Raw genomic sequence first — 15,256 nt, 5'->3', positions numbered from 1 at the left:
CAACCTTTCCTTTAGAAAATGGGAAAAAAAGGGATTAAAAGAATAGAAAATTGTTTTTCAGGAAGTAGATTCTTATCCTTTGAACAAATGAGAGATAAGTACAATATAACTGGAGATACAGCGCTGGCATATTACCAACTGAGATCCTACTTGAAAGATAAATTAGGAAGCAATTTGAGTTTACCAGAGGGAAGTAACCTTGAATATGTGATTACAGATACAATGTTAATCAAAAGATTTATAACAAATATGTATATTAAACTGCAAGAAAAGGAGAATGAGGAAGCAAATGGTAAAACGAAACAAAAATGGGAACAAGATTTAAATATAAAGATAAAAAAGGAAACATGGGAGAAATTATGTTCTGGAACGATGAGAAATACAATAAATACGAGACTGCGTATGATACAATATAACTGGTTACACAGACTATACATTACACTGCAAAAGTTAAATAAATGGGACCCAACAGTATCTGATAGATGTTTTCGATGTAAAAAAGAAAGGGGAACAACAATTCATGCAATATGGACATGTGAGAGAGTAGAAAAATTTTGGGATGATCTCAATCAGATATTAAATAAAATAACAGAAAACAATATACCAAAGAATCCAGAGATCTTTCTCCTAAGTAACATAAAAAATAAAGAATTTGGAATTGACTTGGAGGATGCACAAAAAAGATTTGTTAAGATAGCCCTAGCCGTAGCAAAAAAATGTATTATGTCAACCTGGAAATTGGAAGATAATTTGAAAATACAACAATGGTATATAGAAATGAATAAATGTATTCCATTAGAAAAAATAACATATAGTTTAAGAAATAATATTGAAATATTCGAACAAGTATGGGAGCCTTACATTAAATACAATAGCGAAAACCTACCGGGAACAAACATTACCTAAGTTGATGGAAGGAGAAGAAAAGAAAAGAATGGACTCAGTAGAATTTCTGGTGTATTTTTGTTGAATGACAACATTGTCTGACTGAATTAATGCAACCTAGATTGTATACCTAAAATGGATGAGAGGGGGGGGGGGGTGGGGGGGTGGCTTGGGAGGAGGGGGGGGGGGGGGGAGAAAAAGTCACTGTAAATGTGTGAAAAAGAAAAAAGTGTATATCATGGCTATTGTGATTTATGGTGTGAAAAATAAAAAATTAAAAAAAAAAAAAAAAAATCCCTTACAGTGAAGCTTGGACTGGCCATTCACTGCAACAGAACTTCCTCCAGCTCTCTTTGACCTCACCATGCCACTGGATCCGGGAGGGGATGTCGAGAGGGTGGGTCTTGACCTGTGCAACTCCTATTCACCTAAGTCCATTCACACATATGCTGTTCCTTTCTGAAGAGTGGGGTATCCTCATATCAAACCCCACATCTTGTCTGAAAGGAACCATCATCATCCTATGGGATGGATAACCAGAAGAACTGTTTATCCCTAACAAATTATTTCTCTTGACTGAAGCCTCAATATCTTTGGTTGTTCAGGGTTCATTAAGCCCACCCGCTTTGCCCTTCACTTTTTCCATCCTTAGATATAGAGAACAACATGCCACAAAGCATGTAGCTACTCGCTTCACTTGCAATATTCACTTTAAATCATAGGGTACAATGAGATCAATGAGACCCTTCGCACATCAACATTTCTCAACCCAGCACTTTGTTTATTGCCCCATTGGACTAATTCACATCTATCCGTGTCATGTTTGTGGAATATCAGTGTCGATTCTCGACAAAGGATCTGGGTGAGTTCCCAATCAGCAGTTTACTCTCCTCAGAAACGAATTTTCTTCAGCCAATTCCCTTTATTTGTTTCACAGGCCTGTGGGAAGTCCATCACCTCCGAAGAGGATCAAGGAGCCCCAAACATACAAATGGATGGGTTGGTGTACCCTGCCACAATCAGATATTAACCAGTCACAAAACAGGTTTCTCCCATGTGACAAGCATTAAGCTACACACTATTCATCTACAAATTGTGTCATTTTATGGTCTACTCACAGAAGCAGTTTTCTCCTTTCCTCAGGTATTGCACTCACAGGTTACATGATCTGGGTTTGCCTGGCAACACAAGTCATGGGGCCCCTCATTTTTCTGAATATTTACAACCCTCTTACAAAACAGCAAGGCATATGTCGACATTAATATTGATCAATCTGTACTAGGCAAACTCTTACTTCTATGTGCTGCATCTGCCTTTTACGTGCCTAATCTTTTATTATCAATTTGCTTTAAAAACTCTCATGACTTGCAATCCCACTTAGATTGCCAAACTTTGAAAAGCTCCTTACAAACCAAGTTAGGGAATTAGAGCTGGAGCTGGATGAACTCCAGATCATTCGGGAAGCTGAGGGGGTGATAGACAGGAGTTAGAGAAAATCTATCACACCTAGGAGGCAGAAGAAAGGTAGCTGGGTGAGTGAGGAGTGGAAAAGATAACAGGCAGTCAGTTCTATGCATCCCTGTGGCTATTCACCTCAATCACAAGTAAACCATTTTAGATACTGTTGGGACAGGGGCCAGTGGAAACTATCTACCAGGGACAAGCCATGGCGATCAGGTCTTTGGCAGGGAGTATGGTCTTGTGGCTAAAGGGAGGAGAGGAGGCGAGCTGTAATGATAGGGGATTTTTTAGTTAGGGGAACAAATGGAAGATATCGAGAATCCCGGATGGTTTGTTGCATCCCTGGTGCTAGGATCCAAGATGTCTCAGATCAAGTTCACACCTTTCTCAGGAGAGAGGTGGGCAGCCACATGTAGTGGTCCATGTAGAGACTAATAACATGGATAGGAAGGTATAACCATATAACCATATAACCATTTACAGAGCGGAAACAGGCTATGTCAGCCTTTCGAGTCCGCACCGGTTCACTTGAACAACTCCACTAGCTCAATCCTCTCGCTCTCCACTAATATCCCTCCAACCCCCTCACCTCCATGTTCACATCAGGTTCCATTATTGTCACATACCACATTAAAAATGTAACATACACAAAATTCTAACTTTTGTCTAGCATAAATATGATGAGGTCCTGCAAAGAGAGTTCAGAGTTAGGCACTAGGTTGAAGGGCATGATCTCCAGGATTGTGATCTCAGGATTGCTACCTACGCCACATGTTACTGGTTAGAAATAGGATGATAATGCAGCTTAACACATGGTTAAAGGCATGATGCAGGAGGGAGGGCTACAGATTTCTGGATCACTGGGCTCTCTTCTAGGGAAGGTGGAACCTGTTCTTCAGAAAGATTTCACAGATTTTGCAAAACACTTGGATTTGTTCCGATGGGACAGTTTGCATCTGAACTCGAGGGGAATGAATATCCTCATTGGAAGGTTTGCTAGTGCTGTTCCGGGGGGTTGAAACTAGATTTGCAGGGGATGGGAGCCAGAGTGCCAGAACAGATATTGGAGTGGAAGAGGAAAAAGATGACATGAAAACTGCATATAAAGGCAGAAATCAAAGGGTTGTACATGGTGAAAATATTCTCAGGTGCAGCTATTTCACTGTAAGGAGTATTGTAGGAAAGGCAGACAAGCTTAGAGTGTGGAATTATGACATTGTGGCCATTAGTGAAACTAGATTGCAGGAGGGACAGGACTGCCAGCTCAATATTCCATGGTTTCGTCGTTTTCGACACCATAGAGTGGGAGGGATGAAAGGGAAGGTGTGGCATTCATCATCTGGGAAAATACCACAGCAGTGCTCAGACAGAACAGACCAGAGGGCTCATCTATTGAGGACATATTGTGCAGCTGAGGAAAGGGAAAGGTATGACCACACTCATGAGGTTTTATAGACTGCTCAATAGTTAGCGAGAATTGAAGAAGCAAATATGCAGAGAGATATCAGACAACTGCAGAAAACAAAGTTGTGATAGTAGATCTTAACTTTCCACATAATGATTGGGACACACAGTGTAAAAGGGCCAGATGGCTTGGAATTCATCAAATGTGTTCAGGAAAGTTTTCTAAATCATTATTTGGAGGTACCACCTAGAGACAGTGCAATACTAGATCTCCTATTAGAGAACCATTGGATAAGTGACAGAAGTATGTGTAGGGGAACATTTTGGGCCTAGCGATCACAATGGCATTAGTTTTATTATAAGGACAGGTCACAAGAGTTCTGGGAGTGTGGAATAAGCTGCCAGCTGAATACAGGCTCAATTTTCAAATTTAAGAACATTTTGAGAGATAGATGAATGTGAGGGGTATGGAGAGCTATGGACTAGGCAGAATATTAATTTAGCTCAGGCTAGATCGGCCAAAGTGCCTTTTTTCCGTGCTGCAATGCTCAATGGTTCTAATTACATTCTGTTCCTCATCCAAATTATTGACATCCAGCTACAGTCCAAAGCACCCATCCCAGCTCTCCACCACATCTTCACCTGCTAGATCATGAAAATCCCATTTCTACTGCTTTTTGCTTGTCAATCAATTTTCCATACAGCATAACTAATTTTCATGCTCTATTTAAATTTGCACATTAACTTTTAAAGGCCTTTTGAAAATCCAAATATACTACATCCACTGGCTTTCCCTTATTTATTCTCTTAGTAATCTCAAAGTTTCTCAAAGACAATTGCACTTTCATAAATCTACACATTTAGATTTATTTGATCCCATTAATATTTTCAATGTGCCTTTCAACACATTCTTTACAACAGTTCAGCCTTTCCCTCCTGTTGATACTAGCCCAATAGGATTGTACAGTGCTCTCCATAATATTTGGGACAAACACACTTTTTTCTCTTTATTTGTGCTCATGGTGGTTAAATCATTTTGTTTTCTCTATTCGTGAACATGCTTTCAAACTACCTCAATGTATCTTTGTCTTTATTTTTGAAAGAAACAAAATGAACACTTAGTAATTTAAAGGCTTTTCACTAACTACACATTTCCAAATTAAATACATTTCCAGCATTATAGACATTCATTAAACCACCAACCTGTTTAATTTAATGAGAAAACGAAGGATACTGTGCAATTAGAATTATCATAATAAACTTTCCCAAGACAGGTGGCCTTAAAAAACATAAACTAAACCTACAATTTCAGTTATCAGAATTTCATTTTTTTTAAAAAGCATACAATAGATGTAATCAAGAATTTCCTTACGGCTGGCAATGCAGTAGGCCAATCTGCAGTTGATTTTCCTGTACAGTTGCTTGTTGATCAGCCATATAAATAACGTGAACAATTGAAGGAAGTTGACGATGAGTCCAGTCATTACAAAGATGTAACATATGAGAAGATGGCAGATGAATTGAGATTTCAGGAAGGCTAAGATACCCATAGCTTACGAGTCTTCAAAGAACACCTGCAATACAAAGCAAATAACCCATTATTCAAAAATTAAAGGGATCAGATCAATCCAGCTACATTCCAAGTGTTGCTACATCAAATTTTTTTTTCTTTAATATGTTCCATATAATGAATGGTAGCATGTTAAAATGGCCAATTCTTGGATAATATATGTCCTTGAGCAGTCAGCTGCAACTACACATTTAGCGGCGGTAACAATGAAGGTTGATGACATTCGAATGGCAGATGCAAACCTTGCACTTGACAAGGTCCTTCTCTTATAGGCTGTTCCAGAAAGGAAGAGATGCAATGGGATCAAAAGCTGATTGGGTCCAACATTGGTTTGATGATGAGAGGGGCAGAGACATGGTGGAAGGATGCCTCTCTGGTTGGAGGTCTGTGAATGGTGCACCAGGGACGGGACTCTTTGTGATATGTAACTATGAAGAGGGAGAATTAGCAAGTTGGAGACATGAGAGATAGCAGAAGAGGAGGAGTTCTTCATAATTGACACGTCTTGAAGAGAACTCACAGTCGAGTTGGAAAACAAACAGTTCAATCAGGAAAGGGCAGCATGGTTAACATAGCGGTTAGCACAACACCTTTACATCGCCAGTGATCAGGACTGGGGTGTCTGTAAGGAATTTGTACATTCTCCCCGTGTCTACGGGGGTTTTCCCCAGAGGCTTCAGTGTCCTCCCACCATTTGAAATGTACCAGGGGTGTAGGTTAATTGGGTAACATGGAGTCATGGGCCGAAATGGCCCGTTACTATGCTCTATGTCTAAAAAAAATAAACATTTCCTAAATCTAGATTTATCCCTTTCAAGCATAATATTTAATCAGAGTTGTACAGTACAAACATAGGCCCACCATATCTTCAGCAACATCCATTTATCTGGGCTTGACCACCACATTTTCACCATGGACATCCTGTCCATACACCTTAATTCCTCAAAAGATTCAAGGTTCCCCATTTCTTCCTTAATAACAGACCTAACCAGTCCCCCCTCCACCCGCCAGAACATACTCACCCTCAATAACTTTGCCTTTGCCTCATCCTACTTTTTCCAAGTCAATAGGGTAGTCATAGGTAGTCACATGGGTCCCAGCTATGCTGGTCTTTTCATTGGTTTTGTGAGCAATCCATGCTACAAACCTACACAGGCAAAGCCCCTCAACTCTTTCTCCACAATATTGACGACACCATTGGTGCTGCTGCCTGCACCTGCACCCATGATGATTTAGTCAACATTATCCACATTGCCGCCATCTTTCACTAACCTCAAATTCACTTGGTCTATGTCTAGCAACACGCTCCTCTTTCTTAATCTCTCGGTCTCCATAGACCATTACAGTGCAGTTCAGGCACTTCAGCCTCAATATTGAGCTGACCTATAAATACCTACAAAAAAAAAACCATCCCTTCCTCATGAACCCTCTATTTTTCTTTCACCTATGTAACTGTATAAAAGTTTCTTAAATGTCCTAATATTCCAGCCTCCACCACCCCTCTTGGCAGTGCATTCCAGACACCCACAAAACACATGTTAAAAAAAAACTTAACTCTGATGACTCTCCCTAAACTTTCCTCCCTTCACTGCTGCTTGCTACACCCACACTGGAAAAGAATTGCTGGCTTTATCTATGCCTCTCAGAAACTTGTAGACCTCTATTAACCCACCCCTCATCCTTCTACATTCCAAAGAAAAAAATCCTAGCTCTGCTAAGCTTGCCTAAGACCTATTTTCCAATCCAGGCAACATTCTGGTAAATCTCCTCTGCACCCACTTAAAAGCTTCCACATCCTTACTGTAATGAGGTGACCAGAAACAAACAAAGTGTGATCTTACCAGAGATTTGTAAGCTGCAATATTATCGTAAATATCCATGTATAATGCGAAAAACTTTGAACCGAAATTTGAGCTCAAAGTAGAGGGGTCACATTATACATGAGGTTATTGTTTTAACATTTTTTTCTGCCAGGTTTAACGATAAATAAGATTGTCAACAGCCACCTACATAATGTTCCATTATTTAATAAAATTAAAGAATATTTAAATAAATGGAATGATTTACCTATTACTTTAATAGGGAGGGTGAATTGTATTAAAATGAATATTTTTACAAAGGTTCAATATTTTTTTCAATCTATCCCTTGTTTAGTGCATCAAAAATTCTTCAAGGATCTTAATTTAATTGTAAGAAAATTTTTATGGTAAGGGAAAATGAATAGGGCATCTTTGGAGAAATTGACTTGGAAATTTGAATTGGGTGGTTTACAACTTCCTCATTTTCAGAATTATTATAAGGCTACACAATTGAAATTTATGAATGTTTGATATGAGTTTATTTATTTATTTATAAATGGAATTCAAGATTGTTAATAGGTATAGACCCACCAAATTTGAAACATTTAATTGAAATAAGGAATAAAATTGATTATCAGATAGGTAGGAAAGAAAAAGATATCAGAGAAAATGCCTTTATAATCAGAATAAACTTTTTCCCTTTACTGTCAATAATCAGTTTTTGAAAATATCAAATCAAATAGGGATTTAAAAAGTTGAAGATTGTTTTGAAGCAGGGAGATTTTTTATCTTTTAATTGAATGAAAGAGAAGTTTCAAATTCCTTCAAATACTTTTTTTGTTATTACCAGTAAAAAAAAAATTGTTGGAGAAATTAGGTCATAGTTTAAAATTATCTAGGCAATCTCCTTTAGAATGATTAGTTATTAAGGAAGATTCAAGTAAATTTATTTCTGAGATGTTTAACTAAGTTATTACAAAATAAAATGCCTAAACTAAATGTTCATAAATCGAGAGTGAATTGGGAATTGGATTTGAATAGAAAAATAGATGAAAGTGTTTGAAGGAACTTGTGTAAAGATATTAAGTTGATTGCCTTTAGGTCGAGATTGATTATGTATCAAATTGAATTTTTATGTTTGGCTTTGGCGGTTTCTAAAAAATAATTAGCTATTACACGGAAACCTGATTTGGTTTTAAATATGAAAAGATGGCACATTGAAATGAAAGCTTGTATTCCTTTAGAAAAGACAACGTATAATTTGAGAGATAAATATCTTTTTTTTTGTAAAAGTGTGGAGCCCATATTTAAAAATTCTTGGTATTAAAATTTGATCTTTCAATCCGCTTTGGTGGATATCTCTGCTTCCGCAGCTAAAAAGTTAATTATGATTATTTTTATTGATGATCTCCTTCTTTCTTTCTTTGTAGGTGAGATGGGGAGGATGGAGGGTGTTAGTGGCGTGGTTGAGGGAGGTTGTTTTTTTTTATTTAATCATATGATGTTTGTATTAATACATTATAATCAATGTTATGTGATTTAAAATTCTAAATAAAATATTTTTAAAAAATAATGAAGCCCAGCATACCATAGGCCTTCTTAACTATATTATCAACTGTGCAGCAACCTTGAGTGATCTATGGATTTGAACCCATGGTTTATTCTTCAATTCTGTTCTAACGACTATCGTGGGAAACAAACCATCTGCAGATTTTCTCTAAAGCCACTAACCCACAGTTGCTTCTACTACAGCTTTTCCCATCCTGTCTCCTGTAAGGATTGTTCTTTTCTCTTAATTCCACCCTCTCTACCGTATCTACTCCTAGGATGTTGCCTTCCATTCCAGGGCATCTGAGATGTTCTCCTCCTCCTACAGAAAATGTGGCTTCCACTCTGCCATTTATGGCTGCACCATTTCATCAGATGCAAGGATCGACAGAGGAGTCACGTGATGGAGTAGTGGCCGGACGGTGAACTCCAGCCCTCTCCAGAAAAGTCGGGAAAAACAAAGGAAAACACAAAGGCACAGAAATAAAAGTTAAAGAAAAGTGAGTATAAAGGTGGAAAGAAGATGGCGACAAAACAAGAAAAATCGAAATCAATGGTAAGAAGAGAGGAAGAGAAGACAACGGAAGAAGAAGGAGAAGGCCTTAACTGTTCGAAGAGGCCCGCGGTGGAGAGAGAAACCCGCTCCCTCAGGTCGGTAGAAAGTGGACTACAAAAATGGCTCGCTGAGCCGAGTAAAAGTGCGCAACCGAGCATGAAAAAAAACACACCGACGGGAGGGGGGACCAGCTGGGGAGTCGATCTCCACAGCCGGCAACGACAGCTGCAGAGCACCTGCAGCAAGAAGAGAACACAGAAGACAATGGAAACAAGAAAGAAGAGAAGAAAAGGGCAACAAAGAAACAACAGATGGCCAACCCAGAGGAAGAAGAAGAGGAAGAGGAAGAGTACAGTGAAATAGAAGAAGAGAAAGGAAAGATAAAGGTTGTACTTTCTCTTATTAAAGGATACATGGAGTCATTTAAAGAATGGCAAACACAGGAATTTAATGATTTAAGAAGAAGAATAAACAACACAGAAGAGAAAATGAATAAAATAGATATGACCTTAACAGAAATGGGAAAGAAAATGGACAAGATGGAAGAGCGGGCAGTAGCAGCAGAAATGGAGGTAGAAGACTTAAAAAAGAAATTGGAGGAATCTAATAAAAAAGCTATAGAGACACAAGAACTGTTAGCTCAAAAAATAGATATAATGGAAAATTATAACAGAAGAAATAACATAAAGATAGTGGGCCTTAAGGAAGATGAAGAAGGCAAGAATATGAGGGAGTTTATAAAAGAATGGATCCCTAAGACCCTAGGATGTCCAGAACTACAGCAAGAAATGGAAATAGAAAGGGCACATAGAGCATTGGCCTCTAAACCACAACCACAACAAAAACCAAGATCTATTTTAGTAAAATTCCTAAGATATACTACAAGAGAAAAGGTACTGGAGAAGACAATGGAAAAAGTAAGAGAGGGCAACAAACCACTGGAGTATAAAGGGCAAAAAATTTTCATTTATCCAGATATAAGTTTTGAACTCCTAAAGAAGAGAAAGGAGTTCAATACAGCAAAGACGATTTTATGGAAGTAAGGGTATAAATTTATACTAAAGCATCCAGCGGTATTGAAAATATTTATTCCAGGACAACAAAACAGACTATTCTCGGATCCAGAAGAAGCACGAAAATTTGCAGAACAATTACAAAAATAGACTGAGGGATGAAGACGGGTAATGAGAGTAAAAATGATCACGATTGATATGTATGTGGGTAAAGAGGTAGAAGAGTGAATTGATACAATGTGCATACGTGAATGTATCTGTACTTAGAGGAAAATATAGATAGTATAGACAAGAATTAATAAGGGAAGGTAATGGAATAGAGAGAATAAGGAGGGAATTAAAAGAGTGACCTTTGTTACATATGAAAAGTGAAATCTTTTCTGGGGGGGCTGGGTGGGGGGGAATAGCGGTCACTGCAAAATCAGTTGACGCTTGCGAGTGAATTCGCAAACCCAAATGGAGAGGGGAGATGTGGTTGTCCGACAAGGGGTAAAGGACAACTCAGGAGGGGAAGGGGAGATTGGGGCTAAAGAAGATATAAATAGGAGAATAAGGAAAATGTTTGATGTTGTAGGAATGTTGTCTTATAAAGAGTTGAAAATAAGAAAACAGAAATGGAAAAGGAGGAAAGGTAATGATGGAAAAACGGAAGGAGAAGATAAACAAAGTATAAAATGGCTACGCTGAACTATATGACTTAAAATATTAATGGAATACATAACCAAATTAAAAGGAAGAAACTACTAAATTTACTGAAAAAGGAACAAATTGATATAGCATTTGTCCAAGAAACACACTTAACTGAATTGGAGCACAAGAAATTAAAGAGAGATTGGGTAGGACATGTAACAGCAGCATCGTATAATTCAAAAGCAAGAGGAGTGGCTATATTAATTAGTAAAAATGTGCCATTTAAAATAGAAGAGGAAATAATGGATCCAGCAGGGAGATATGTTATGATAAAATGTCAGATATATTCGGAGTTTTGGAATCTACTTAATGTATATTCACCTAACGAAAGGGAACACACTAATAGGAGGGGATTTCAACCTGAATTTGGATTCAAATATGGATAAAACTGGGAAAAAAATTAACAGAAAGAACAAAGTAACCAAATTTATAATTAAATCAATGCAAGAAATGAAACTTTTGGATATATGGTGGAAACAAAACCCAAAAGAAAAGGAATACTCATACTACTCGGCTAGACATAAAACATACTCAAGAATAGACCTATTTTTGTTATCAGCTAGTATGCAGGATAGAGTAAGAAAAACAGAATATAAAGCTAGAATACTATCGGACCATTCACCCTTAATATTGACAGTAAAGCTAGAGGACATCCCTCCAAGAATGTATAGATGGAGATTAAACCCCATGCTACTTAAAAGACAGGATTTTAGAGAATTTATTGAAAAACAATTAAAAATGTATTTTGAAGTAAATACGGAATCAGTGGAAGATAAGTTTATACTATGGGATGCAATGAAAGCATTCATTAGAGGGCAAATAATAAGTTATGTAACCAAGATGAAGAAGGACTATAATCAGGAAACAGAGCAGTTGGAAAGGGAAATAGTAAATATAGAAAAAAAATTAGCAATGAAGGAAGATACAACTAAAAGAAGAGAATTGGCGGATAAAAAAATAAAATATGAAACATTACAAACATATAAGGTAGAGAAGAATATAATGAAGACAAAACAGAAATATTATGAACTAGGTGAAAAAACGCACAAAATCCTAGCATGGCAGCTTAAGACAGAGCAAGCTAAGGAGAGGATGGATTTCCAATAGAATTCTACAAAACATTTAAAGACTTATTAATACCGCCCCTCCTGGATGTAATCAACCAGATTGATGAGACACAAAACTTACCAGATTCATGTAAAACAGCAATAATTACAGTAATACTAAAACAAGGGAAAGATCCACTCTCACCAGCGTCATATAGACCAATATCTTTGCTAAACACAGATTATAAGATAATAGCTAAACTATTAGCAAACAGATTAGCAGAACAGGTACCGAAAATGGTAAATTTAGACCAAACTGGATTTATCAAAAAAAGACGCACAACAGACAATATTTGTAAATTGATTAACTTAATTCATGCAGTAGAAGGAAATAAAGCACCTGCAGTAGCAGTTGTTTAGACGCAGAGAAGGCCTTCGACAGAGTAGAATGAAATTATTTGTTCAAAGTATTGCAAAAATTCAGTTTACCGGAGAAGTATATTAATTGGATTAAAGCATTATATAAGGGACCGTTAGCGAAAGTGACAGTAAATGGACATGTATCAAAGCAATTTAACTTAAGCAGGTCAACGCGGCAGGGATGCCCACTATCACCTTTATTGTTTGAGCTAGCTATAGAACCACTAGCAGAATTGATAAGAATAGATAATAATATAAAAGGAATAAAAATAAAAGACAAGGAATATAAAATCAGTCTATTTGCGGATGATGTTATAATGTACTTAACAGAACCAGAACTATCAATAAAAGAATTATATAAGAAATTGAAGGAATATGGAGAAGTGTCGGGTTACAAGATAAACGTAAATAAAAGTGAAGCAATGCCTATGAATAATGCGGATTTCTCAAAATTTCAGAAGGAATCTCCATTCAGATGGCAAATGCAGGCAATGAGATACCTAGGTGTACAAATAAACAAAAATCTAGGCCAATTATATAAACTCAATTATTATCCACTAATGAAAAAATTACAGGACGATTTAGAGCATTGGAAAGATCTACCACTAACATTAATAGGAAGGATAAACTGTATTAAAATGAACATTTTTCCAAGGATATTATACTTATTTCAGGCATTGCCAATACAACTGACAGAAAAATTCTTCAAAGAGTTAAAGAAAATAATAAGGAAATTTTTATGGAGAGGGGGGAAACCGAGGATAGCACTAGATAAATTAACAGAATGGTATAAACAAGGAGGCTTACAATTGCCAAACTTTAAAAATTATTATAGAGCCGCACAATTAAGATACCTATCAGATTTTTATCAAACAAGGGAAAAACCAGACTGGATGAGATTAGAATTAGATAAAATAGGGGAAAAGATACCTGAACACATATTATATAAATGGGATGAAAAATTGGTACAACATAGAACTTCTCCAGTATTACATCATCTCCTCAATATTTGGAAGAAGATTCATGTAGAAAGAAATAAAACAAATTATCAATTACCAAAACTAATATTGACGCAAAATAAGCTACTCCCTTTTACAATAGATAACCTTTCCTTTAGAGAATGGGGAAAAAAAGGGATTAAAAGAATAGAAAATTGTTTTTCAGGAAGTAGATTCTTATCCTTTGAACAAATGAGAGATAAGTACAATATAACTGGAGATACAGCGCTGGCATATTACCAACTGAGATCCTACTTGAAGGATAAATTAGGAAGAAATTTGAGTTTGCCAGAGGGAAGTAACCTTGAATATGTGATTACAGATACAATGTTAATCAAAAGATTTATAACAAATATGTATATTAAACTGCAAGAAAAGGAGAATGAGGAAACAAATGGTAAAACTAAACAAAAATGGGAACAAGATTTAAATATAAAGATAAAAAAGGAAACATGGCAGAAATTATGTTCTGGAACGATGAGAAATACAATAAATATGAGGCTACGTATGATACAATATAACTGGTTACACAGACTATACATTACACCTCAAAAGTTAAATAAATGGGACCCAACAGTATCTGATAGATGTTTTCGATGTAAAAAAGACATGGGAACAACAATTCATGCAATCTGGACATGTGAGAGGGTAAAAAAATTTTGGGGAGATCTCAATCAGATATTAAATAAAATAACAGAAAACAATATACCAAAGAATCCAGAGATCTTTCTCCTAAGTAACATAAAAAACAAAGAATTTGGAATTGATTTGGAGGATGCACAAAAAAGATTTGTTAAGATAGCCCTAGCCGTAGCAAAAAAATGTATTATGTCAACCTGGAAATTGGAAGATAATTTGAAAATACAACAATGGTATATAGAAATGAATAAATGTATTCCATTAGAAAAAATAACATATAGTTTAAGAAATAATATTGAAATATTCGAACAAATATGGGAGCCTTACATTAAATACAATAGCGAAAACCAACCGGGAACAAACATTACCTAAGTTGATGGAAGGAGAAGGAAAGAAAAGAATGGACTCAGTAGAATTTCTGGTGTATTTTTGTTGAATGACAACATTGTCTGACTGGTTTAATGCAACCTAGATTGTATACCTAAAATGGATGAGGGGGGGGGGGGTGGGGGGGTGGCTTAGGAGGAGGGAGGGGGGGGGAGAAAAAGTCACTGTATATGTGTGAAAAAGAAAAAGTGTGTATCATGGCTAATGTGATTTATGGTGTGAAAAATAAAAAATTTAAAAAAAATAAAATAAAAATAAAAATAATTTAAAAAAAAGATGCAAGGATCGACAATGAGATAGACAACAGACTCGCCAAGGCAAATAGCGCCTTTGGAAGACTATACAAAAGAGTCTGGAAAAACAACCAACTGAAAATCCTCACAAAGATAAGCGTATACAGAGCCGTTGTCATACCCACACTCCTGTTCGGCTCCGAATCATGGGTCCTCTACCGGCATCACCTACGGCTCCTAGAACGCTTCCACCAGCGTTGTCTCCGCTCCATCCTCAACATCCATTGGAGCGCTTTCATCCCTAACGTCGAAGTACTCGAGATGGCAGAGGTTGACAGCATCGAGTCCACGCTGCTGAAGATCCAGCTGCGCTGGGTGGGTCACGTCTCCAGAATGGAGGACCATCGCCTTCCCAAGATCGTGTTATATGGCGAGCTCTCCACTGGCCACCGTGACAGAGGTGCACCAAAGAAAAGGTACAAGGACTGCCTAAAGAAATCTCTTGGTGCCTGCCACATTGACCACCGCCAGTGGGCTGATATCGCCTCAAAATGTGCATCTTGGCGCCTCACAGTTTGGCGGGCAGCAACCTCCTTTGAAGAAGACC

At 37.1% G+C, this 15,256-nt stretch overlaps 1 protein-coding gene across 10 annotated transcripts in view; it reads right to left on the bottom strand.

Moving 5' to 3' along the window:
• Nucleotides 1–15,256, bottom strand: part of agpat4 (1-acylglycerol-3-phosphate O-acyltransferase 4 (lysophosphatidic acid acyltransferase, delta)) — a 287,637-nt gene that overhangs the window by 129,104 nt on the left and 143,277 nt on the right. For all 10 annotated transcript variants that reach the window (XR_011355899.1, XR_011355900.1, XM_069932043.1 and 7 more), the window contains exon 2: nt 5,123–5,324. Coding sequence is in view for 8 of the 10 variants with exons in the window: in XM_069932043.1 (XP_069788144.1) it covers nt 5,123–5,300 (178 nt within the window). In the remaining 2 variants the exon portion in view is untranslated. The remainder of the gene's footprint in view (nt 1–5,122; nt 5,325–15,256) is intronic.

Source organism: Narcine bancroftii, chromosome 4 (assembly GCF_036971445.1).
Source record: "Narcine bancroftii isolate sNarBan1 chromosome 4, sNarBan1.hap1, whole genome shotgun sequence".
NCBI classification, from domain to species: Eukaryota; Metazoa; Chordata; class Chondrichthyes; order Torpediniformes; family Narcinidae; genus Narcine; species Narcine bancroftii.
The sequence above is the reverse complement of the archived record's forward strand: the minus strand, read 5'-3'. Positions and strand labels throughout refer to the sequence as shown.